This window comes from Girardinichthys multiradiatus, chromosome 3, assembly GCF_021462225.1.
Source record: "Girardinichthys multiradiatus isolate DD_20200921_A chromosome 3, DD_fGirMul_XY1, whole genome shotgun sequence".
Classification (NCBI taxonomy): Eukaryota; Metazoa; Chordata; class Actinopteri; order Cyprinodontiformes; family Goodeidae; genus Girardinichthys; species Girardinichthys multiradiatus.
Window position 1 is genome coordinate 23,182,545 of NC_061796.1, and position 27,616 is coordinate 23,210,160.

Genomic DNA, 27,616 nt, shown 5'->3' on the forward strand with positions numbered 1-27,616 from the left:
GGATAACTAGTTTGACACGACACCTGCATGGGGCACTAACTGTTGTGGATGAAAGGGACAAGAAGATAGAGCTAAATTTAACGTTTAACGGGTTTCGTTTTGGCCAGTTTGATCCTTTTCCTGTCACCTGAGAAATATCACACGTCAGAGGGTCCCCGAACGCCTCACGGCTCTGTTTCGCTTCCTCAGCTGGGTGCTGCAGCTACAGAAACCACCCCGTGTACTTTCAGTTTCAACATGATGGCCGCACTGTGAAATAAGACCGGACTGCAGGAAGTTCGGCTGTTATCGGGGTTAAAACCAGTCCGGGGAACGAACAGGGTTCAGGCTTCAGGGTCTGTGACTTGCACCCGCATTGTAAGCCGCTGATGCCCGACTGACTGGACCCTTCACTCTTCAGTTGGCGGGTCAGAAATCACCTGGCTCTGAGTCGTTGTGGTTTTATTCCACTTTTGGCATTTTGGGTAAGAATCATCTTTTGTTTTATATTTTTGCTCCGCATGAGATGATTTCACTTTAAAAATCATTTTTCACTTTTTGTTTTTCTTTTAAAAATAACTCATCAGCAGTAGAACTGTGCTATTGTGTTTGTGTCGTTACTGAGACTGCGCGTCACTGCATACAAGTACTCCACACATGCTGGCTTAAAAGGAAGACGGCAAACTTCATCAGTATGTAGCTCTATACGCTGATCAGGCACAACATTATGACCACAGACAGGCCAGTGAATGACACTGATTATCTCTGGCGGCTATTGGTGGGTGTGAGCAAATCCACATTGTGTGGTCAGAGTTGATGACCACTCTGGAAGCAGAAAAGGGGCAAACTTGGCTAGACGACTGGGTCAGGACCTTTCCAAACCTTCAGTTATTGTTCCTGGTGTTACACTCATATATAACTCTTTATATAAGTCTATGATTACACCGGCTTCTGTGACAGGCAGTTTTACTGTCTCTAGAGGGCGCTTCTTTTGCCAATAAAATAGGCTCATTAACGTAAATGATAAAGATAATAAAGATACACCCTTTCACACAGTAGTCACGAATGATTCACACAAATGTGGAAGACGTTGAAATTTATCATCTTGATCACATAAAAATTCATAAAATATGTCTGTGTACCATAGCTTACTGTGTAAAATATAAACACTTTCTTAGCACTTCCTGTATTTAAGAAAATAGATTTCTTCACACCTTGGTGAAATATTTCTTTGAGAATGGAATGCAATCAAATATTTAGCAATAGACACAGACTAACTATAATTTTTAAATACTTTAAGTTGTTTTCTATAAAATGTTAAAATAATAAACAGGATGTGCATGGTATACAGTATACACACAACATTATAGAAACAAAATGCTAGATAAATAAAAAATTGGGGCTGGCCGGTGGTGCAGTTGGTAGCACTGTTGTCTTGCAGCAAGAAGGTCCTGGGTTTGACTCCCGGCCGGGGGTCTTTCTGCATGAAGTTTGCATGTTTTCCCCATGTATGCGTGGGTTCTCACTGGGTACTCCGGCTTCCTCTCACAGTCCAAAAACATGGCTGTTAGGTTAATTGGTCTCTCAAAAAATTGCCCTTAGGTGTGAATGAGTGTGTGCATGGTGGTTTGTCCTGTATGTCAGAGCCTGCCTCCCTCTGCTTTCAGCACCAGCCTGGAATGTGAGCAGCGCTGGTAACTGCTGTAATCAGAAGCTGGAGAGGATATAGCAGAACACCAGCGAAGTTCTCCACAGACGGGGATTGTTGTAGATGACCCTTTAGGCTTAGGCTGGTGACATCATCATGAACAATACAGCAAATACTTTTTCACCTCATTTACATCTTCCTTCTATGTACATAGTGTTACCAATTAAGGGGGGGTGGATCCCTGCGCAGTTGAGCTGGTAGCGTTTTATTAATTCACTGTTATTCATTGTATGGAGAATACATCTTCTCCCTTTCTGTCTCTCTACCATCTTCTCTGCTAAAAACACTCTTAGGCTTACTAAAAGTCCTCCTCCCTACTCTTAACATTTCATCATGCTCCTTTAAGGCCTGAGATGCTTCATGAATAACCTTTATCTTACCAAGGAAAAATTCTAAGAAAAATCTTAGAATTCTCGAATTCTAAGATTTTTCTTGCAATGACGTCACTAGGAACTACTTCTAGTCCTTGGATTCTTTGTGAATACGGATACTGATTCCTAGATTTTGTGAGTCAGATTTCTTATTTTATTTTTCTTTGTAACACTAAACATCCAATCTGTTGTCTCTATCATACAAACTCAATTGTGTTTCCCTACTGGCCAAAGAAAAAAAACAGATTTTTGGTCTTTTGCAGTTCCACAGAGGGACTGACTGTAAATATGGGTCAGGTGGAAGAAGCCAAAATCTCGTGCCTTAATCTCCTCACATGCCACAGAGAGCTGCTGGTGTCCACGCTTAGGAGCATTCAGTGCCTGTTGGATAACCTGCTGGCAAGTGGCTTCTTCTGCGAGGAAGATGTGGAGATTGTTCAAAGAACCATCACCAAAGCAAATCAGGTGGGATGTCCTGGCTGGGAAAAGTTCTTTCCATTGTTCTATAAATACAAAGAATAAGCTCATAGAGCCAATGCAACCTTTGTTTCATTTTCCAGGCACGTAAAATCCTGGAACTGGTTCAGTGTAAAGGAGAGGAAGCCTGTGAATACTTAATTTTCGTCTTATATAAAGTACATGATGCATATATAGACCTGCAGCCATGGCTGAAAGAGATCAACTACAAGCCAAGCAGAGACGTAGGAGAGATGAAAGTGGTGAACACCGACCCAAGTAAGTGTTACAGACACTAATAAAGCTACGAAATATTTGCTTTTACTGTAGTGTCTCCCAGGAAAAAGTCAGCATCACTAAGACATTTTGCTGCTGTTCTGTCCATGTGCTTTAACGGAGTCAATTATAAATATACTGTTATAGAAGTGCTGTCACTATTAAACATAATGATGTCATCAGTCTTTAATGCTACAAGCAGTAAAGGTGTTACTGTAGGAATATCCTGTTTTCACTAATGGCTGGAAACAAGCAGGTGTGGTGATCAGCTAATGATGAGCAAGTGTGAGAGAAAATAATCAGAGCTGATAGAAACCAATGAGGAAACAGTTATAGGAACGAATGCCTTTAAAGAAGGTTAACTAACAAACTTCAGTTCTTGTAGTTGAAGGTGTTTCACTCTTCATCCGAAGGGCTTTCTCAGTTAAAAACTAGTGAGGGAGAAGTTCCAAAGATTTAACTGTTTGGAATGTAGCACTCTGTACATCTAAATTCACATGGAGATTAGACTCCCCTACCACCAGGACGTCGTTAGCGCCATTGTTAGCCAGAGTGATGTTTTGGTCACAGGCAAGAAAGTGAGTCTTGGTTTGAAACTGACAGAGCATCAGGCTTAAAGCTGAACTGTATGTTTTTGAAATATGAAATTGAATCCTCCTGAATCCTCCTCCTCTGTTTAGAGTTGTTTTTTCTCATTTGACCTAAATGTTGTCTTCCAATAGTTAGGTGTTAGGTGGGATAATCCCATACAAAGTAAAACAAGGTGTCTCAGTTTAATTATTCAGTACAAAAATGTGTAACATAGGTTACACCATTCATTCATACTGCAGCAACCTCATTCTTCAATTGAATGTAAGGATGGGCACCGAATTCTGTACTTTTATGGGGACCGACCGAATTTCATTGGTATTACCGAGTACCAATTCACGTAATATGAAACGGTACCATGTTTCTGTACCTAAACGCATCATTGTGACATTGAGGGATTGGAATAGTGAGCGATTTGCCATGCTGGACATGAACACAGCATTGCACGCACAAGACCATAATGACGTCAGTAGCCCCTGGTACTGTTAACAAAGCATGGCTGATAGAAAGCGCTCGAAAGTATGGCTCCACTTTTCAAAATTCAATGCAGATTACGCTTGCTGCAATATTTGTGATGTGAAATGCAAGGCCAGCGGCGGGAATAATTCTAATCTGAGGAAGCACCTGGTTCAGCACAAGATTTTTCTCAAGGCTGAAGAGACGCAATTTAAGTCAGCCTCAGATCTATGACTACAACTCCTGCATTCAGCACCGTTAGCACGCCTGCATCTGTTAGCGACTCGTCATCTGCAGCCACCAACATGGCTGGGTTTAAATTTGTGCATTATTAAGAAAAAACACTGTGTGGTCAGTTAAGGGTTTTCATGTTAAAGAAATGTTTGAAACAACTGAGATGTTACAATACAAACAGCTGGACGTTGTTTTGATATACACTCACCGGCCACTTTATTAGCCACACCTTGCTAGTACCGGGTCGGACCCCCTTTTGCCTTCAGAACTGCCTTAATCCTTCGTGGCATAGATTCAACAAGGTACTGGAAACATTCCTCAGAGAGTTTGGTCCATATTGACTTGATAGCATCACACAGATGCTGCAGATTTGTCGGCTGCACATCCATGATGCGAATCTCCCGTTCCACCACATCCCAAAGGTGCTCTATTGGATTGAGATCTGGTGACTGTGGAGGCCATTTGAGTCCAGTGAACTCATTGTCATGTTCAAAACAAATATGTTTAGTTGAAACTTTTTGAGATTTTATTATTAAACGAAATAACATTTATTACCGCATATACACACAAAAGTAACAAAAACTGGTACCGTTGATGACTGGTATCAATTCCCAGGTACAGGGTATCGGTACCATATCGGTTCAAATGTGAAAGGTACTCATAATCGATTGTATTTAAGCCTCCAAACAATCTTTTCCTAATCATTTGGATGTTTTCTTGAATATTCAGTTTCTGTGGCTTTAATCTATCACCAGTCAAGACCATACGTCATCAAAGCTTTTTAAAACAAATACATTAGATTTTTCCCGAATACAAGAAAGTTACTGTCCATATGGGGGTCTTCAAACATTTGTTTGCCCAGGTTTTCAAATCACTGTCTGCTCTTCCTTCCTGAATGTCTGTTGCTCCATACAGGGGGAGAAACATGAAATGCAGGTTGACTTTGTACCTAAAGGCAAATGTATTTGAGAAAGGGCTTCCCTGTTTGTGAAATGCAGATACTATTTTGTTGGGAGGTTTGCGTGTTCCTGTACAGCTGAACAGATTAATCATACCATAGATTTTAAAACTGCTGCTTTCCTCCTTCAAATTAATTTACTAAGAACACTGTTTAGTTTAGAGAAAATGTTGGCAGCAGAGAGATAATGAGTGAAAGATATATATGAAAGTAGATAATATAGTTATCTAAAATAAACCATTAAGATCATATTTAGGACACCAGTTATTAATACATGCATTATTGTCCATAGATCCAGTGCTTCTTTTTTTCATTGACCAAAGGGGCAAAATTTGCTGACACTACTGGTTTGATTTCAGGGGTAATTTGGGCACTAAGAGTTTTCATTTGTGTTATGCATTCTTATGGCAATTCTTTATGTTTCTTCTTCATTTATAAAGAGTAATGGTGACTTTGACTTTTAAATATTACAGCCTGAGAACTGTGCAAATAATTCAATCTAGTGTATTAAACAGTGGCTGTTTAGGTTTGTTAACAAGAGCATCAGATTATCAGCATATAAAGACATCCTGAATTCCCAATTGTGTACCCGAGAGGCCTATATGTGTTCTAATTGCTGTAGCCAGACGCTCTATGGCCAATATTATAATTGATGAAAGGGGACACCCCTGGTGAGTAGAATGTTCCAAGATCCCTGGTTTAAAAATTGTGTTGTTAGGATACAGGCCATTGGATTTGTTCATAAAACGTGAACATGTGTGAGAAAGCTCCCTCTGAACTCTGGGTAAATCTGGGTAAAATGCTGGTTATATAAAACTATTAAGTGAAACTACTGCTGTATCTTTTTTGTGAACTATTAGAAGAACTCACCTTGTATTATGAAAAAAAAAATGACATTTGATGAATTAGAAGTGGGATGTAAGGATCCAGACTAAATTAGTGTCTGAACCCAGTAAGTCTGGGTTTAGTCTAAATGAAGAACATTTAACAAAAGTCTTGACTGGTTTTAGAAGATGTTCTCATTGCAAGCCTTAAATAACGGGGAGGATTTCATTTTGATACAATGTAACATAGATATTTTAGAGAGGGACAACTATTTGCTCTAGAAATGTAGAACCAGAGATGTTTCAATACGTTTGAATTAAGTAAAATGTTTGTTTTTTCTCAAGCATTCAACAGAGACTTAGAGAATGTGCATGTCCTTTAAGTCAGCAGGTACTGTGAGAAGCAGCGACATGAGATGAGCCGAGACACCAGCTTCATTATGTCTTATGGTCAGCAAGATGAGACACGGTTGGAAGAGCTCTACACTGACACTGTGATGGAGCTGTTCAACGACTCTAATGAAAGTCTTGGCTTTGTACAGAATTTGGACCAGCTACTGGGAGAAGACGGGGTCTTTAATCCCAAAGGTGAAATCATTTATGTGATGGGGGACGCTGGTGTTGGAAAGTCTATCCTTCTGCAAAAGCTCCAGAACCTCTGGTCCAAAAAGGAGCTCAAGACAGACACCATCTTCTTTTTTAAGTTTCGTTGTAGGATGTTCAGCATTTTCAAGGAAGCAGAACAGATGTCCCTTAGAGACCTTTTATTCAAATACAACTGTTACCCAGATCAAGATCCAGATAATGAAGTGTTCAATTACATCCTGCGCTTTCCTGAGAAGGTTGTGTTTACTTTTGATGGCTACGATGAAATTCAGGAGGACATAGACCTCCTGAATGTTCCCGAAGTCGTGTCTCCAGAAGACAAGGCAAACTCACTGCAATTACTCCTCAGCTTGCTCTGTGGAAAACTACTCAAAGGCTCCAAAAAAATACTGACGACCCGAACTGGGATTGAGATGCAAAGTCGAGTCATTAGGAAGAAAGTAGTTTTGCGTGGATTTTCTCCAGACCACCTAAAGACGTACATCAATCTGCACTTCAAGGAGCAGGAGCACCGGGACCTGGTGTCAGTTCAGCTGGATGCCAGCCCCCACCTCTGTGGCCTGTGTTCCACTCCACTGTTCTGCTGGATCGTTTTTAAAAGCTTTAGGCACCTGCATTCAATGCATGATAATTTTAATTTGCCTGAAACCAGCAACACACTAACAGACATATTTCTCCGGCTGTCTGAGGTGTTCCTCAGCCGTTTGGCCACCCCTGCTTCTCCTTTGCTGAAGAAAAGCACCCGCTGCACCTCGGAGACTTTCAGAATGGGGCTCAGGCCCCTTGCTGGGTTTGCTAAGCTGGCTTTACAGGGCTTGGAGAGAGGTAGTTTTCTGTGCAGCCAAGAGGAGATGAATGAGTGTGGACTAACAGAAGAGGACATGGCCCTAGGTTTCCTCAAACCTGTCAGTGATTTTGATGCCAGTGAAGCCCCCGCTACCTTTGAGTTCATCCACATCACCCTCCAGTCATTCTTGGCTGCATTTGCTCTTGTGTTGGACGAGCAGGCTTCTGGTAGCCTCATCCTCAAGTTCTTTACAGAATGCAGCAGGAGAAGAGAGCGGTCCTGTCTCCCTTTAGCTTTCTGTATCAGCAGCTCTGTGAAGCCTAGCGAAAAGAAGCCATTTGCAACAAACGAGCACCTGCAATTCACAAATCTGTTCCTGTGTGGACTGTTGTCAAAGACTCAAGCAAGTCTCATGGGACTACTTGTGTCTCCAGGTTTATTAAAAAAAAAACGAGCCTTGTTGAAGGCTTACCTGTCCACCAGTGTCAAGGTCCACCTGGAGGGCTTACCCCATCATACTAATAACGAAGACAAGAAAGTTCATGTTTTGCCCCACTTTCTTTGGATACTACGATGCATCTTTGAGACAGGGAGCAAAGATATTGCTAAAATGACAGCAAAAGGCATCACAGCCAGTTCTATCAAGCTGGGTTACTGTAATGTTTACTCGGGTGACTGCACAGCCATAAACTTTGTGCTGCAGCACCGTCAGAAGCTCCTGGGGCTCGACATGGATAACAACAACATCAGTGACTATGGGGTGAAGCAGCTCAAGCCTTCGTTTTGCAAGATGACAGTAGTGAGGTATGAAGAATGTTTTTTCACTAATGCTTTCTGTCTCTGTGTTTAGAATATTCTATTGTTATATTAAATTGTTCACATAAAATGTCTGAGTCCAAAGGTAAACAAAGAGAGCCCAAGTAGACTGGTCTCTCTTACACTTTTGATAAAAAACAAACTTGTCTGCATGGAGCCTTGTAATGGGCTGGCATCCTGTCCAGTATCTGTATCCTGCCTGTTCTCCATTGCAGGACCACAAACTACCCCCCAACACCCAGTTGCCTTTTTTCATGAACTTGTGGCATCTGAATTCAAAGTGCTGTGTTGCATTTAATTCATTCACCAATGATTTCCTGGATGCTGCAGTCTTTTTCTGGACTCTTTTTATTGCCTGTGTAGTTCCATGTAAGAAAGTTAACTGGGTTTTAGTCACTTGTACCACCATAAACTTAAACGAATCCAAGTTTCACTCCTGCTGCTGATGTTTTTTTCTGGAAAACTTTGTTTTGCTTGCATTCTCTCTGTTATAATATGACTCCTTGATAATTTGGCTCATAACATATTTCAGTGCAGTTCCAGATAATAGTGTGTTGATACAAATGTCCCTAAAAAGTAGTTTCCCTTCTTCACGCTTGTGGCACTTTACTTTAAAGATCGTGATTTTTAACGATGATTGTTTGAGTCAGCTGTCTGTGTTCCCACACAGACAGCTGACTCCTTTTAGGGCTGAGCGCTGAAGCCAACACAGTCACACTTTCTGTTACTGTGAATGTTATTGTATGTCAAATGTGAGAAAAAGTATGAGAAAAAAAAGGGGAAAAGCCAGTTTCATTAGCTAAACAAAATGATGTACTTGGTATACAGTCCAGTTTTTCAAGCCGGGCACACAGAAAGAGGTTGTGATTTTCTAAAAACTGGACACACAAAACTGTGGTTTTGAGCTATAAAGCTCTTTTGATTATACTTACACCTTAGAATATTCTGTTAGGTTCTGTTCCTCCTGATAATTGCAAAAAAAACCACAATTATAAACAGTTTACTGCTGCTCTCTTCTTACCACCGCTGTGGAAATACCCTGTGTTGTACCGTCAACTTTGCCCAAAAAGTTGCATTTCGTTTGGACTGTTTTTATTTTAAAACCGAAACAACAAGAGGTGGTGCTTATCCTGTGCCTGAACGTCCCTAAATATCCTATGTCCTATCCTAATGTGTGCTTTAGGAAAAAAGTAAAAGCTATAACCAACACGACAAGTAATTGTGACAAAAAGAAAATATTTGGAGCAAACCAGAACATTCAGGTGATTGAACACAAATCTGCTCTGTGAGATCCTTGGCAAACTGCAGATGGTCAGCAGGGTTTTTCTTTGTTCTTTTTGTTTTTGGTCTGGTTTGCCCCTCCTGCTCTGTCACACACATTATTACTTATTGTTCATCTAACCATGGAATCATAAACCTCGTATCTAAGGTTCAAAGATTTTAGCTGCTTTGACAGCATCAGTTCTAAACAAGGGGTGACCCAGAACCCAAAAAGTCATGTTTGTTACCAGTACCATAGTCCGCACAATTTCATTGTGCTTTTTTTCAATGGGATTTCCTACTCTTCTGTAGCATCAGAATCATTTCCTTTCTTAACAAATAACCAGTAATAGGTTCACCTATGTGTGTCATACTCCAGTCCTTGAGGATCAGTGTGCTGCAACGTATAGATTTATCTCTGCTTCGACACACCTGATTAGGCCTGTCACCATAACAAATTTTGCTGGACGATAAATTGTCCCAGAATTTATTGCCATAAATGATAATATTGTCATTTGGAGACCATTTTCAACTAATATAATGATAATAGCACAATAATGTAAGTAGCTACATCTTCTTAAAGATCAATAAACTTAAATTTCTAAATAACATTTAACACTTGAAGACATTTAAAATATCCAATCTAAATAAACAGGCAAAAACAATAAATGAAGTGGATTATAAAGTCTCTGTAATCAAAATTGCCATTCCAGAAATATTAATCATTAGGCTGAGACAGGGACAACAGGCAAAACTGCCGGTTTTATAAACAAAAAGTGCAAACTAACAACAAAAGCACTCAATTTGAATAAGAGCAGATGCCTCAACAGACTATATGCAAATCTGTAGCTACTTCAGTCTGTCAGATTAAACGATTAAATGCTCCAATGATTGTCCGCTGTCGGGAAGACGAAGACGGCAGGTTGTAGTTTTTTTTCCCAGCTGGGAAAACTGCATCGGATGATTATGTGTCAGGTGCAGATGCAGGTTTGGTGTGTTGCATTGTTTAGTTGCCACTGTTTTACAACAAATGCAACATACCGAGGTCAAGTGGTTCACCACGGTCATTCGGTTTGAATCCAACATGCTCCCACACTGTAGCTGTCGCGTTCAGCTTCGACACCAATTCCATCTCCAGTTTTCCAAATCTTAATTAGAGTATACCTGGCTTGCTGCTCCTCACAGGGCTCCCATGCATCACTCTCAGGTACCTGACAAGACCATGTGCCTGGCAAGTACCTGGCACAAGAGTTCACTCCTCCCTACGCTAACCAAACGAGAAGGGGTGGGGTCACCCGGCCTCTTTAGTAGAAAGAGGAGACACAAGAAAAACAAACAAGCTTGCAAACGGAAATTATCGAGCTCATTTTAATTTATCATTCGATTAATTTAATCCATGCGATTCAAATTAAATTCAAATTCAAAAATACTTTATTAATCCCAAAGGGAATTAAATGTAAAATGTTTTAGCTCATTTTATACAAGTTTCTTCAAAGAGTTGTTGTAGATGCTGATTGATTTATTGCAACAGGCCTACACTTGATGTACAAATAATTAAGTCATTAGGTGGGTTCCTCAGAGCTTGATTGCATGCTGAGGCGGTAATTCAGTTCTTTGATTCCGGTGTGTTGGACCAGGGACAGATCCTAAAGATAGGATTCAATTCTACTCCCTTGTTCTAGCCTTAGCTATTTACTGTAATGCTTAAAACAATTGAAAACAGAAAATGTTCTACAGTATGTAAATATATAGTCCATCTTTAAGGGTAGACTCTTACAAGCTGCACTGTCTCCTCTAATTTCCAGACACAGGTATTCAATCTTTCTCATTCAATGCTCTTTTCATTTATTGTCTCCTTTCAGATTGTGTGTCAATAACCTCTCAGACGGCAGTATTGAGGTTCTGGCAGAAGAACTATGCAAACACAAGGTTGTTAAGGTTTTGGGGTGAGTAAGCATGATTCCACATCAACTGTTCTGATACAAACCAGTATTTAAACACAGAGCCTTAAAAACATTTTTACACTCATTGATCTTTTTCCTATTTTGTCCCCGTCTTACCAGAAATTACAATATATATATTTTTTTTCTTCAAAGATTTTTTTTTGGCATTAAAGGTATTTATTTGCTTTGTATAGGAAAATCTGCAACATAAGAAAAGATTACAACATAAGAAAAATACTGCACAGTTATTAAAAATAGTATACTCTGGTTCTAAGACATGTACAACTGAGTAGTGTAATTAAAGATGTAGAAACTGTATTTGTGCATAAAAACATTGAGTTGGAGTTTGTTAGGAACAGTGATGGTTATAAAGTCTATCAGCTGCTGGGAGAAAGGATTCCCCTTTACTCCGATACCCCTAACAGAAATCCAGTGCAACAAACAGTAATGAGAATTCAGTAAAAAGTGTTCATCTGTGTGTAATTTACTTTTGGTATAATGGCTGCATTTCTTTGAAGGTCTCAGAGGTTTAATATTGAACACTGGAGGACGTTGTGGAGAGGTTTAAAGCAGGGTTAGGTTCTAAAACATTATCTCAAGCTTTGAACATCTCACAGAGCTCAATCCATCATCTGAAAATTAACAACAAATCTATATGTAGATGTTCAAAGCTAGTAGAGAGATCCCCCAAAAGACCTGCAGCCAAAGGTTATTTCTACAGGATATTGACCAAGGGGGTTGAATATATATTCACTCCACATTTTTCAAATTTGTATTTCTAAAAAAGTTGAAAACCATGAATCATTTTCCTTTTACTTCATAAATATGCACTGCATATAAAATCCAAATAAGGTACACAGAGGATCTTGGTTGTTTGTGGTAAAATGTGAAGAAAATTCAAAAGCTGTCAATACTTTTGTAAAAACTCGTTTTCAAACAAATGTATAATTTTTAGCTATACTGACAGGGATCAGACAATTATGTCAACACAGCCAATTTGAAGGATTCTGGAAAATGTGTCAGATGTGACTAATGTAGACATATGTTGGGAAATCTTTAATTGAATTGCTGTGGAATGTCTTCAGGCATCGCATTCTAGACTCTGGGAAAATTTACTTGGTATTTTAAATTTCCTTCTAAAATGAAACAGGGATGGGTCTGTACATAATTGTTCCAGCCTAAGTTAAAATAGTCTATTTTCCAACATGACGTACAGTGGAGGCAATAAATATTTTATACGTCAATTTTGCAAGTTTTCCCTCTTATAGAATGAGAGAGGTCTGTTATTTTCCCCGTAGGTAAACTTCAACGGTGAGAAACACAGTGAAGTGTCTAAAAATCCAGAAAATTACATTGTATGATTTTTAAATATTTAATTTGCATTATATTACTTGAAATAAATATTTTGTACAAGAGAAAAACAGAACCTAATATTTTGTACCGAAACCTTTGTTTACAATTACAGATATCATTTGTTTCTTGTAGTTCTTGACGAGGTTTGCACACACTGCAGCAGGGATTCTGGACCACTCCTCCATACAGATCTTCTCCAGATCCCTCAGGTACAGGGCTGTCGCTGGTCAATACGGACTTTCAGCTACCTTTTAAAGATGTTCAATTGGGTTCAGGTCTGGAGACTGGCTAGGCCACTCCAGGACCTTGAGATGCTTCTTACGGAGCCACTCCTTAGTTGCTCCTGGCTGTGTGCTTCGGGTCGTTGTCATGCTGGAAGACCCAGCCATGACCCATCTTCAATGGCTTTACTGAGGGAAGGAGGTTGTTGGCTAAGGTCTTCCGATACATGGCACCATGTATGGTCGTCCTGTCCCCTTTTGCAGAAAAGCATCCCCAAAGAATGATGTTTCCACCTCCATGCTTCACGGTAGGGATGGTGTTCTTGAGGTTTTACTCAACCTTCTTCATCCTCCAACCACGCAAGTGGAGTTTAAACCAAAAAGCTCTATTTATGTCTCATCAGACCACATGACTTTCTCCCATTCCTCTTCTGGATTATCCTGATGGTCATTGGGAAACCTCAAATGGGCCTGGACATATGCTGGCTTGACCAGGGGGACCTTGTGTGCGCTGCAAGATTTTAATCCAGTGGCGCAGTGTGTTACTGATGGTCTTCTTTGAAACTGTGGTCCCAGTTCTCTTCAGGTCATTGACCAGGTCCTCCCATGTAGTTCTGGGCTGATCCCTAACCTTCATCATCATCATTGATGCCGTACAAGGTGAGATCTTGCATGGAGATTGACCGTCATCTTGAGTTTTCTTCTGTTTTCTAATAATTGTGTCAACAGTTTTTGCTTTCTCACCAAGCTGCTTGCCTATTGTCCTCTAGCCCATCTGAGCCTTGTGCAGGTCTGCAGTTTTGTCCCTGGTGTCCTTAGATAGCTGTTTGGTCTTGCCCATGGGGGAGAGGCTGGAGTCTGATTGATTGAGTGAGTGGACAAGTGTGTTTTAGACAGGTAACGAGTTGAAACAGGTCCAATTAATACAGGTAAGGAAGGGAGGATAGGAGGTCTTCTTAAGGATGAACTAACTGGTCTGTGAGACCCAGAATTCTTGCTGGTTGATCAAATAAAATACAAAATAATTATTTAAACCATAAAATGTCTTAAGATTCTGCCTCTCACAGCTAAAGTAGACCTACAGTACGATGAAAATTACCGGCCTCTCCATTCTTTGGAATTTGGAAACTTGCAAAATTGGCGGTATATCAAATACTCATTTATTCACTACTACTTATTTTCCCCAGTGTGGTAATAATTTTTCCTATTGTCACTAAAATAATAAAAGCACATTGATTATTACTGTTATAATAATGTACTTGTCGTCTTCCGCTCCATTCACATCCGGGACCGGGTCGCGGGGGCAGCAGACTCAGTAGAGACACCCAGACGTCCCTCTCCCCACACACCTCCTCCAGCTCCTCTGGGGGGAGCCCAAGGCGTTCCCAGGCCAGCTGAGAGACAAAGTCCCTCCAGCATGTCCTGGGCCATCGCCTGGACCTCCTCCCAGTGGGATATGCCTGGAACATCTCCCGAGGAAGGCGTCCAGGAGGCATCTGGTATAGATGCCCGAGCCTACTGGCTCCTCTTGATGTGGAGGAGCAGCGGCTCTGCTCCGAGCTCCCACGAATGGCTGAGCTCCTCACCCTATCTCTAAGGGAGTGCCTGGCCACCCTACGGAGGAAGCTCATTTCAGCCGCTTGTATCCGGGATCTCGTTCTTTCAGTCATGACCCAAAGTTCATGGCCATTGGTGAGGGTAGGAACGTAGACCCACCGGTAAATCGAGAGCTTCACTTTTCGGCTCAGCTTTCTCTTCACCACAGCGGACCGGCACAGTGTCCCCATTACTGCGGCAGCTGCACTGATCCATTCTTCCCTCACTCGTGAACAAGACCCCAAGATATTTGAACTCCTCCACTTGAGGCAGGAACTCCCCTCCAACCTGAAGAGGACAATCCACCCATTTCCGGTTGAGAACCACGGCCTCGGATTTGGAGGAGCTGATTTTCATCCCAGCTGCTCCACACTGGGCTGCAAACTGCCCCAGCGCATGCTGTAGGTCTTGGCTAAAGGGGGCCAGCAGGACCACGTCATCATCAAAAGAAGAGACAAAATCCACTGGGCCCCAAACCAGACCCCCTCCGGCCCTTGACTGTGCCTAGAAATCCTGTCCATAAAAGATATGAACAGGAACGGTGACAAAGGGCAGCCCTGAAGTCCAACATGCACCGGGAACAGGTCCGACTTGGTGCCGGCAATGCGGACCAAACTTCTGATCCGCTTGTACAGAGACTGGATGACCCCTAATAAAGGGCCCCCGACTTCGTACTCCTGGAGCACCCCACACAGGGCATCACGAGGGACACAGTCGAATGCCTTCTCCAGTTCTAAAAAACACATGTGGACCGGTTGGGCAGACATCCATGAACACTCGAGTACCTTGCAGAGGGTGTAGAGCTGGTCCAGTCTTCCATGGCTGAGATGAAAACCACACTGCTCCTCCTGAAGCCGAGGTTCAACTATCGGCTGGACTCCCCTCTCCAATACCCTGGCGTAGGCCTTACCAGGGGCGCTGAGGAGTGTGATCCCCGTATAGTTAGAACACACCCTCCAGTCACCCTTCTGATGAAGGGGTACCACCACCCTGGTCTGCCAGTCCAGAGGCACTGTCCCTGACTGCCACGCAATGTTGAAGAGGCGTGTCAACCATGACAGCCCAACAACATCCAGAGACTTGAGGTACTCAGGGCGGATCTCATCCACCCCCGAAGCCCTGCCACTGTGGAGCTTTTTAACCACCTCGGTGACTTCAGCCTGGGTGATGAAACAGTACAAACCCGAGTCCCCAGTCTCTGCTTCCACCAGGGAATGCGTGACAGCAGGACTGAGGAGATCCTTGAAGTGCTCCTTCCACTGCCCGATAATATCCTCAGTCGAGGTCAGCAGCTCCCCACCACCACTGTAAACAGTGTTGGCAAAGCACTGCATCCCCCTCCTGAGGCGCCGGATGGTTTGCCAGAATCGCTTCGAGGCCAACCGGTAGTCCTTCTCCGTAGCCTCACCGAACTCCTCCCAGGTCCGAGTTTTTGCCTCTGCCACAGCCTGGCCTGCGAGACGCTTGGCCCCACGGTACCTGTCAGCTGCCTCAGAAGTCCCACAAGCCAACCACAGCCGATAGGACCTCTTCTTCAGCTTGATGGCATCCCTTCCTGCCTGTGTCCACCACCGGGTTCGGGGATTGCCGCCACGACAGGCATCGCAGACCTTACGGCCACAGCAACGGGCAGCAGCATTGACAATAGAAGCGGAGAACATTTAATCTGGTCAAAGCTCTCCCAAAGGTGGGAGTTTAATACATCCCTGGCCGAGGGCTCTGCCAGACGTTCCCAGCAGACCCTGACTATGCTCTTGGGCCTGCCAAGTCTGTCCTGCTTTTTCCTCTTCCAGCAGATCCAACTCACCACTAGGTGGTGATCAGTGGACAGCTCAGCCCCTATCTTCACCCGAGAGTCCAAAACATGCGGCCGAAGGTCTGACGAAACAACAACAAAGTTGATCATCAACCTCCTGTCTAGGGTGTCCTGGTGCCAAGTGCACTGATGAACACCCTTATGCTAGAACATGCTGTTTATAATGGACAATCCATGACTAGTACAGAAGTCCAATAACGAAACACCACTCGGATTCAGATCAGGGAGGCCATTTCTCCCGATCACGCCTCTCCAGCTCGTTTCCCACGTGGGTGTTGCACTCAGCTGTTTAACAGAGACTCTGTTCATAGCTTCCCAACAACAGTTTTAAAACATTGGGTGGAGCTCCTTTAGTTTCTGCAACGTGACTGTCCACATTCTCCAAATCTGGAAATATCTCCTAACAGCCAGAGATAGCGGTATGTTACTCTATGCTCCATAAATCCAGATAACTTTCTCCATAGAAATGGGATAATGGGAGGGTGTCCAAGCTTTAACTTTTTAAAACCTCAATTTACCTTTATGTAACTCTGTCTGGAGCAAACATCCAACCAATAAGTTAAAGCTAAATCTTCTTTCCATTCTCAGGCTTTACAACAATAACATCACTGATGCTGGAGCCAAACTGGTTGCTCAGATAATTGAAGAATGCCCTCAGTTAGCAGTTGTGAAGTATGTTAAGGACCTGAAGAGTCCAAAATATCAAATGACTTTAATAAGAGTTATTATCTGGTGTTTAATGCTGTGATTATGTGTTCAGGATTGGTAAAAACAAAATCACGGGTGTCGGTGGGAGGTATCTGGCCAACGCAGTTAAGAAGAGCACTTCCATATTCGATGTGGGGTGAGTATTTCAAAGAACTGGACTAAGTGACCTCATTGGAAGACACTGTCTGGGTTAGATGCTCCTCAGATAACACTGATGTTGTCTCCCAGGATGTGGGGCAACGGCATTGGTGATGAGGGAGCTGAAGCATTTGCTGAAGCCTTAAGGAACCATCCAAGTCTCACCAACCTTAGGTAGCAGGACAGGACAAAAACAGACTAATTACTCAAAAGGTGATTCAAACACACTGATGTGTACTGTTTGTTTTCTTCTGTGCTCTAGTCTGGCTGCCAATGGCATTGCATCAGAGGGAGGGAAGTGTCTGGCAGAAGCACTAAAGGAGAACAGCGTCCTCAGGATACTCTGGTATGGAGGTTCATAACAGGGGTTTACAGACTAAACTTCACCTGTTTTGGGTCAGTTAGGATTACAAAAAAATATTTCTATTTGCTAAATGCCAAAGCAGTAAGGAAGAGGATTTTTTTATATTTACTGTGCAGTTTGGGAAAAACAATTTAGGAAAGCCCAGATGTTATTGCTTTGTAAGATTCTGATTGGTTAATTCACAGCATTAGAATCCAGTGCAGCACACCTCTGGATGTATTTTCTTTTGGATGTATTCTTTTATTATTTTCACACAAATAACCTACCAACCAAAATCCAGACTTAGTATGAAGATGCTGCAATTGCCAATCGATGAAAGGGGTCATGCTAGGACCCTATCAGGCTGGCTTAAACATTTTCTTTATCAGGAAATACACGTAGATGCATGGTGTTGTGCCCCTTTCCGTTCCCTCTGCTTCATTCTAACTGAGATGAGTGAATTCCCTTCAGGGGTTAAAGATAATGCCATCTTCTTACTCTATCTTTTTATTATATGGTGGGACGTCGCTAAGCGTACTGGCGGGGAAGGATTTTTACAACCTTTAACACAGAATAAGACTTTTCCTCCGGGTGTAGGGGAAGGTTTTTTCAGTGACTGGAAATCAAAGGACCCGAGATCAATAGATGATCTATTTGAAAATGGTAACTTTTTGTCATTCACACAGCTTCAGACTAAGTATAGAATACCACACAGATACTTTCTTGGTTAAAATACCATTTCTGACTGAACCAATAAAATGTTTTGGTTCATTCATGAATCAAAAACCTGTTGTGAATTTTGCTTTTAAGCTCCTTCTTAGAGAACAGTAAGTTGTGCAAAAAGTACTGAAACACTGAACAGTTGGACATTTGCATTCAACACTTTAGAGAAGGTCACATTAGGTTAACTTGTAAAGGTTATAGTGCATTTAAGGTTAATCCCCATATTTCAAAAGCTGAATATCCCTAACTTCTTGTCAGGCCTGCAAACCTGGCCCAGTTCCACCAGTTCTGTCAGGAGGTGTGGGTTCAAAACCCAGCAATACATAGTGAGAAGCTTGAGGAAGGACACCCCAACCCATGGACGAAAACATCTGACTTATTACATCAAGTAAATTTACCTAATTTTGTCAAAACAAACTCACCTAAAACAGGAAAAGTTTAGTCAGATTTAATGTCAGACAGTGAGGGACAAAAGTCTTTGTGGCCTATTATACAGTGTATGTAAATATGTAACTCAGTCAGACATCAAGCTCCACAATAAACATGTGAGAATAGGCCACCTGAAAAAAATCCAAACTGTATTTCTTTTAGAGTTTTTTTCTTATCTGCGCCTGCTTGTGCCTCTGCAGGTTGGTGCAGAATGAAATGACGGATGATGCAGCTCCACACTGGGCAGAGTTGATTCGAGCGGACACTGGGCTGTGCCACCTCTGGTGAGGGAAGCAGTCATGCATGCATGTTATCCTCTAAATACTCTGCAGCTGTCACCAGGGCTGGATTTGTGCTGCTGCCGCCGCTGCTGCTGCTGCTGAGCACACATTGATTGTGAGAAAGTTGCCGACTGTCTTTATTTGTCTGCAGGTTAATCAGCAACAGGTTCACAGCTGCTGGGGTCCAACACTTTGCTGATGCTCTAGCTTCCAACACGAAGCTCAAGGAGATATGGTGAGATTTCATAGCGACACCGCAGCATCCTCCATCATGGCCTGAATCAGTTGTGCCGAGTGATTGTTAGGGAGGCTTCATGGTGTTAACTCATTTTTCAAACTCACAAAATTTGTGAAAAGTTAATGAACTATACAGATCCATTGCAGTGTGACATCACAAGCACCCGCTCCCCCTCTCAGTCTGCGATAGAGCCCCCCCTGCTGTATTAAAGAGGGTGTAGATCACAGGTCTGGGAGGTAAATGTAAAAAGTCAAAATGCTGACAAATTAAGCATTATTTAGAGTTCGGGTTGTCATGAAATCCATGAAGAGTTAAAACTCTGACCTAAATAACTCTGGACTGTAACTTAGCAATCTTTATAGCTGCAGTGGTCTTTGATGACAGATCCACGTCTCCTAGGATGGGACATCCACTGCTCATAAGCAGGCTGAGAAGATTCCATCTGCCACAACCAAATGAGTGTTCTGAAGCCTCCTAATGAAACATCTCCATGTCCCAAAGGAAACAATTTAACATCAACAACGTTTCCTCCGTTCACGCTAAAGTGGACAAGATCCCAGGAAGTTGAAAAAGTGAACCCTTTGGCTAAAAACATATGATACATTTAGTGGGTTATTTATTAATAATATTTAATGTTTTTAATTAGATCTTTTATTCTCAGAGGTTATTTGGAGAGTCTCAGAAGGCCAGAAAATGGTTTTGGATTTCCTAAAATAGTTGATTTAAATGGGAGAGGCAGATTTGATTTGGAAATGGAATGCATCAAATTTCTGTTATTTTATGAACAGAAACTAGCAAACATAAAAATATAGCCGATTGTTTCTGTGATATTTGGTTATCAGTTATACAGTGACTGGTCACTTTATTAGGTACACCTTGCTAGTACAGAACTGCCGCTCACTGGATATTTTCTCTTTTTCGGATCATTCTCTGTAAACCCTAGAGATGGTAGTGTGTGAAAATCCCAGCAGATCAGCAGATTCTGAAATACTCAGATCAGCCCGTCTGGCACCAACAACCATCTCACATTCAAAGTCACTTAAATCACCTTTCTTCCCCATTCTGATGCTCGGTTTGAACTGCAGCAGATCGTCTTCACGTCTTCATGTCTACATGCCTAAATGCATTGAGTTGCTGCCATGTGATTGGCTGATTAGAATTTTGCGTTAACGAGCAGTTGGACAGGTGTACCTAATAAAGAGGCCAGTGAGTGTATGTTTTACATTCCAATACAGGTTTGTTTAAAAAAATGAGAAGGAATGATTGGAAACTAGAATGATTCTTCATAGAAGACATTCTGATTATTAATTTATTAAAACTATACATAAATGATACGATCCAGTATCCAGTGTAGCAACCACTGGGAGAAACCACTGAAGGAACTATTGCCATAACTCTGTGAACAAGAAATCTGTCCTGGACCAGTGCGTCTGTTCAGCAACCGGCCAACTACGGCTGCTCATCCTGAGCCTAGTTGTGGTTCTGCTGGAGGTGTCTTCCTGTTAAAGGGAAGTCATTCCTTCATGGCGGCTACACGCTCATGCAGCAACCTGCAGAGCAGACCAGTTTGGCTGTACCTGTTCTTGGAACCATTGAAATCCATTATTACTGACAGGTGCATCTCAATAAATGACATTATTACTGAGACCTGAATGTGTTTTAGTAAAATGGAAACTTTTATATTCTGTCAGTTCACTACAGATGGAGTTACATTCTCTATATCAAGCATTTATTCCTGTTAATCTTGATGATTATGGTTTATTGTAAACTTAAAATTCAGTGGCTCAGAAAATAAAAAAATGACATTAGACTAATGTTAATTTTTAATACAGAAATGTTAAACTATTAAGGTCATTGTATAGCCTGCCAAACAAACAGGAATGATGACCTAAGGTCTTCCACAAGATGGCTAAGGAACAAACGCTCTTTTTTTCTTCTTCAACTTTTAAAATTAGGTTATATTATGATTCATGAATCAAATGTTAAGGTTTTCATAGTCAGTGTAAATGTATAATTTAAGTAACAGTTGATTTAGTTCAAGTGAAATCATTCCAATCAGCATTGAGCAGTGTTTGAAACAGGAAACTGGTGCTGTTGAACAGCGTGTCTGATGGATTGTGGCCGTGTTTCCACAGCGTTAAAGGAAACCAGCTCTCTGAAGAGGAACAGAAACAGTTTGAGTTGGAGAAACGGCTCATGTTTCACTGACAGGACCGCCGTACACTCCCTGTATTTCAAACATGAACCCATGTTTACTACTGCTGCACTTCAACTAACACAGAATCACATCCCTGTGCTACACAAGTTGGCTTGGAAAACTACAGCTTGGATTCAAACAGGCACTAGGATTCAACTGGGATTTAGTTTCTGATATGAACTGATCCGGTTCAGAACCAGATGTTTTGGGATCAAAATGTCAGCATGTTATTCCACTCCATAGCATGCAAAGTACGGGGCACCACTAGGGACATTAATCAGAATTAGCTTCCCTAGATGCATATGAAGTTGAACTCTTCCACATAGTTTACTAAAAACCTTGAACAGACTAGTGAGAAGATTTATCTTTCATAAAACAGTGAAACATATTCAGACCATTTCATTTGAAAATAAGGTTTATTTAAAGTCTTGATGTTTATTGGAATAACAGTTTTATGAATATTATTTGGTCTTACAATAATCTAGTCACCAACAAGAGGATTTATTGAATACATCCTACAAATCAATTTATTTAAAATATAGAAATCATTTGGGTGAATCTTACTGAAACAGTTTCACATATTATTCATGATTGTTTGGGTGAAATTTAACATTAATTTCAACTATTTTGTGGCAAGAACATGAAGTTACAATATAAGGCTTTTATTCTTTTATTTTAAGCTTCCTGATTCTATTTGGAAAAACTGTTATATTCATGCATGTCAGTGATCCTTAAAAAACCAAAAACACTTCAAGTCAAGACTGGACTGGAAGTCTAGCTTGAAGCTCTGAACCAACACTTTCCAGTTTAACTGAATTCATCTAAAAACATCCCAGAGAGCTTCTCGCTAGTCTGTGTTCAAGGTTTTCAGTGTATTATTGTCCCTGGTGGCAGCCCGTAGCATGTGTTGGTATTAGCTTAGTCACATCTCTGCTTTTCCCTAATGTTGCAGACACGTCTGCTGGAGATTCTCATAGTTTTCTTTGAATTTAATCTTTCATGTTTCATGTGAGGGAAATTTAGCTGTGATTTTCACTACATGTCTGAATTTTACATGAAAACAGGAACTGCTTACAGTAAAAAACAAGAAACATGCCAACTTCCCTGCAGAATATACATTTTGGTTTTGCATGTATACAGGTTTTGTTAACAGGAATTATTTTCCATCACTGTTGCAACCAACAGCTGCTACATGGTTGCATATTTGTGCATACCCTTAATATAAAACTTTACTGAATCATATTTGGTACAGTTCAGAGCTTTTAGTCTCCTTTAGCCGGTTGACATCCAAAATCTTTACTGCGTAATATTTAGTCCCTCCACCTTGTAAAGGTTTTCAGATAGTGGTCCACATCCCTGGTCCACACACCCCACAGGTGACCCCACAGATATTGCATTAGGTTTAGTTTACAGCCATCCTCATGTTTAAGAAAAGCTCGTGTGAAGCAGAGCAGCAGAGGGTAGGTCCCCTAAAGCATCTCGCAACTGGTTTAATAATCTAAGCAACCGTTTTTACTTTTTAGGTTGATTACTTGCTAACTTTAGGAGGATCATTATTCTCCTTAGTTTTTGTCTGACTGCACAGCACACGTTTTGTTACCACTCTACCAAACAAGTATTTATTTGTCGTTTTATATACAATAAATAAATATTAAACTGAGTCTGTATTGATGTTTTCACAGTGAGTGTTACTGTCTGGTTGATTGCTGCCTGTTGTGTTTATGGTCCAATGAAATGGAATTCCCCCCACATGGAGTTTAGCGAGGCCACTTGTCGGAATGTTTTTAAATAAATAAAAACTTTTATTTTCTCCCAAGCATATTGTTAAATTTGAAGTAGATGGTGTGTGCTTGTGTATTTAATATATATTTGTACATTTATTTTGCCTTATTTAATGTAAGGAACAGATTTTTGGCTTTACATTTACTCTTTTATTAGTTTTACAGGTTATTGCTGTATTTAGTGCAGTCTGTGTGAACCAGAATCTCTTAAGGAATCTTCCCGACGCCTTGTTGGCCTAATGTGCCATGAAGAATTAAGCCAGTTTTGACACCAGTAGTTGCTAGGTGTACCTAATGATAGAAAACCAAGAACCCAAACCTGACCTCATTGGGTTAGTAACTACAACCACATAGGAATGGATGTGATTTGACTCTGAATCTCTCTGTATGGACTGCATTGACTGTACATTTCTGAATATAAATCTGAACTGAATAAAGCGGCTGGTAAGTTTGATCCTTCTCTCTGCAAATGTGCTGTGTAGGCTGACATTACAAACAAATAAAAAACACAAATGGAGACACATGAAATATTATCAGCATATCTATTAAGGCCTGTTGAACATTTCTGCTTCAATACACAATCTGAAATGAAAAAAGTAAAAACTGCCAAGAAAATTCAACTGTCAGATCAGACATGGACAAAAAGGATCAGTAGGAATCGGTAGTTTAGCTGTCAGATTGCAGTGAGACATGAAGGTCCACATGGATCTTTGAGATGTCCATGAACTCAACAGAAAGAAGAAGAGACGCCATAGTAATCCCTGCACTGCAGGGAGGATTTACAGCACCACTGTGTGGTCGGACCGTATATTTACATTGAGCAGGAAAAAAGCAGCAGCCCTGTTAATCCAAGGTTGGATCCGAAAACTCCAATGTTCTCTCCATTTCTTCTCCAGTGACCCACACACAGGTCTCAGGCTGAAACAGGTCCACACGTTCAGAGACACGGAAGGTCCTGTTCCAGTCAAAGTGCTCATAAAGTGACTCCAGTACTTTCCTTGTGGCCCCAAAAACCTGCACCTTTAACTGATATGTAGAAGCAGACTGAGAATGGGAAAATGGTAACTTTGCTCACGCTGGATGCACATTTCTGGGCTACCAGGGTACATATCTGAACTAGTTCATATTTAACAACCAGTTCTTCTAGTTCCTGTTGTGTGAACAAATCTGGATCAGTCATGTCAAAATTGTTTTTAAAATTAATGCTTTGATATGTAAGCTAGTGCCCCTCAAAAATGAGAAAAGAGAAATATAAACAAAATTAAAAAATGTTTGAAGGAATTTGTAGGGAGGAGCCTTTTATAGCGACCAGGCTACCTTATTTTAACAGTACCATAACCATCATTTAGTTTATAACCTGTACTGAAGTTTCATAAAACAATAAAATTAAGGTTTTGGTTAAAACTCTCAAACAATCAAATGATGCAAAAGTTAGTTAAGCTAAAACATGAACATTTACAATGTCTGTTTGTGGTGAACCAACAACACAAATGATCAAATCTAAATAATTAATTTCCTTTCAGTCACAAACTGGGTTACCTTTAATTTATTATCTTAATCAAATTTTGAGAGAAAGGTTCCTGGGAGACAAAGACCAAAACCTTGCCTAAGTGTTGGCTAAGGCTAACGATGGCTAACTTAGCAGCTAAGCACTGTTGGCTACTTGGCAGCCTCAGGAGTTGGGACCTGGATCTGGAAATGACATCACTGGCAACTGAAAACGGTACCGGTTTCTAGTTAGAAACCCAGTGAGATTAACTGATATTTGTTGTCAGTAACCAAATGAACTACTAGTAGGAAAACAAACTGGAAACGTGTATTCAAACGACACAGCAACAGGTACTGTGTACTACTGAAACAAACTATGCTTTGTAGTCAAGGCAGCCATATTGGATTCTGAGGTCAGGGTTGGTGAGGTGCCTCCAGCCTTCCAAGTTCTTCAGGGTGCACTCCAGTTAAATTTTCCAATTTGGACTCAGGTAATTCTGACTTTCAAATACAAACAGAACCCATCATGTTCCTCAAACAGATCTAGGCAGCTTTTACTCAGAAACAAACCTGACAGTAACACACAATCCATTACTTTGCTCATAAAAAATTAACTGCAAGAATTCAGTTTCATTTTATGTGGCGGTGTAAACTTCCAGGGCCTTAATAACAGAGTCTTAAAGGTGGTGATAGCTGAAATAACTAAGATCTCATAACTGAAAGCTCTGAAGTTGAAGCCTGTGTGTTAAGATGGAGCTCAGGGTCTAGGTCTACTCAGGCATCTTATTTCGCAGTCACAGTGTAGCATGATGCATTTTCTCCTTCACGCATTACTGCTAAAAGCTGAGCATATTCCTGAACAAAGCAATCAGCAGACATTCTTATTGGTCAACAGTCTGAGATCCCAAGCTATGGAATCAAGAAATTAATTATTATATTCTGGATTTAAACTTTCGCCTGTGTGTGTTTAATTCAGCAAATTTGAAAAAAAAAAAACAACTAAGGAGGGCAAATCAATTTTTAACAAAACATTAACTTGCAGCAGGTTGCCCTCCCTACTGTGTGGAGAGATTTGAATAAAACGTCTGTATAATCCATGCAGAAGAGCTGGGATTGTTGTGTTTAGAATAACAGCATTCAAACATCAGACAGCAGATGTTTTTTGATGATCAGGTCCAGGATGATCAGAGGTTCTACCGTTAGCTTCAAGTCCTGGAACAACTAGAAGACATTCATGTGAAGCTAAGCTATCAGTAAGAATGCCCCACAAAGTCCCACTGTTGGAAAAAAAAAACGTATTACGGGGTGAAGATGTTACAGTTTGCCAAGTAAAACATTAAACAGCCTGAAGAGAAACAGTGAAACTGAGATTGTTCTTTTTGGTTCTAGGAGCTATAGCCAGCCTCCAAGCACTGAGGACCTCCAAGCACTGAGCAGCACAGTGGCTCAGACATCATGATATGGGGCGATTTCTCATACTGTGGTGCGGACCTGTTTATTACATTCCAGGGATCATTGATCAGTTAGAATACTTGAAGAGGTCATGTTGCCTTTTACTGAAGAGGAAATGCCCTGAAACATCTAATATGTCCCACTTCCTGCACAGAGAAGGTAAATCCGATCATTTCTTCTTCATGCTTTGATTTAGAATGGAATGTGCAATGTTCCCACTGCAATCATATGTATGCCAATAAAAGCTGTTATTATTCTGAGCTATACACCAACTTTACACACTGCAATTATTCTAAACCTAAATATATCGATCCAAATGAAAATATGTATCCTTCTTGTCACAAACTTCTGTCACAAGCTTTCTAAAGGATGTGATGAAATCACTAGCTCAGACCACCACAGATCAACTCTGTACAGCCAAATCTGGACAGGTCAGTTCATGTTCAGGGTTCTACTGCTCCATGTAAAGTTCTGGGATTTTAAATAAAAGCCTTACATTAAATTTTATGCTTTGGAGAAAAAGACAGTGGAACTGAATGTGGGGAAGTTCCTCACTATTTCAGCAGCAGTATGTGGCAATATTCACAATGAAAGAGTGGCATTTAAGAAACAGTTTAGAAACAGGATATTTTGTTTTTTTTTAGTTCCGAAAAGCTCTGTTGGAGGTCCAGACTAGGTACTAGAGTCACAAATAAGACAAAAACAGGTTGGGGAAGAAATGCAGCACATATTTCCAAACAGTTCTGGAGCTTTGGGATCAACTGGTTTCCTTTGCCTCCAATATGTGGCTGATCATTGATGAGGTCTTCAGACAGCCTGTGCTCCTGCAGGCTGGCTCAGGGTGAAGGTTCTCATCTTCCCAGTCTGTCTCCAGTTTTGTAGCTAGGTTTACTCAGATGAGGGACTTTGACCTGGCTCCAGTGAGCCAGAACCTTAGTCAGTCACCAACAGCCAGCAGGCACTGTTTAGTACAACAGTCTGTTCCAGTTAAGAGAGAAGAACTCATTGTTTTAGCTCAGATATCTGTGCTTATTATTGTCCAGCCCTACAAGATCTAAGGTGGAAACCAGTTTATCTGCAGCTACAGCAGCTGAAGCAGGAGCTTCTCAACCAAACATATTTGGTGAAACCAGCAGAAATCACAAGGACCTGAAGCTACAGTGTGTAACAATTACCAAAGACCCACACCTAACTGAACACAAGCATGTAGAAAAATGTGTTTGCAGGTTATTACAACCGTGTTCCAATCAGCATTTAATGTTGTTCAACAAATGAGGTTTTACCAGAAAGTATTTACTTTCCACGTCTTCTTACAGGCAAAGTCTAAAACCAAAAATACTCAAAGGGTAATCATAGCAATACTTATGTATGAATTATGTTTAAATGTTTGTACATGTTTTATATTGCATATACTTTATAGTCATTTTCTATACCGCTTATTCCATAGTGGGTCATGGGGAAGCTGGTGCCTATCTCCAGCAGTCTATGGGCAAGAGGCAGGGTACACCCTGGACAGGTTGCCAGTCCATCACAGGGTAACACACAAACAACCATGCACACACACACCTAAGGGCAATTTAGAGTAACCAA

General features: G+C 41.1%; 1 protein-coding gene across 3 annotated transcripts; it reads left to right on the forward strand.

Annotated features, from left to right (window-relative positions):
- Position 1: 1 nt before the first annotated feature.
- On the forward strand, positions 2-27,565 carry nod1 (nucleotide-binding oligomerization domain containing 1). Of its 3 annotated transcripts, none has more exons than XM_047361298.1 (12): positions 2-464; positions 2,322-2,523; positions 2,619-2,793; positions 6,235-8,047; positions 11,182-11,265; positions 16,837-16,920; positions 17,009-17,092; positions 17,185-17,268; positions 17,357-17,440; positions 18,790-18,873; positions 19,022-19,105; positions 25,964-27,565. In XM_047361298.1, exons 2-12 carry the CDS (start codon positions 2,347-2,349, stop codon positions 26,031-26,033), a joined length of 2,823 nt encoding a protein of 940 aa, XP_047217254.1. In that variant the 5' UTR covers positions 2-464; positions 2,322-2,346; the 3' UTR covers positions 26,034-27,565. The 3 variants fall into 3 exon arrangements, with proteins under 3 accessions (XP_047217254.1, XP_047217253.1, XP_047217255.1); XM_047361297.1 differs by lacking the exon at positions 25,964-27,565 and adding an exon at positions 21,244-23,540; XM_047361299.1 differs by lacking the exons at positions 16,837-16,920; positions 25,964-27,565 and adding an exon at positions 21,244-23,540.
- Positions 27,566-27,616: the final 51 nt, after the last annotated feature.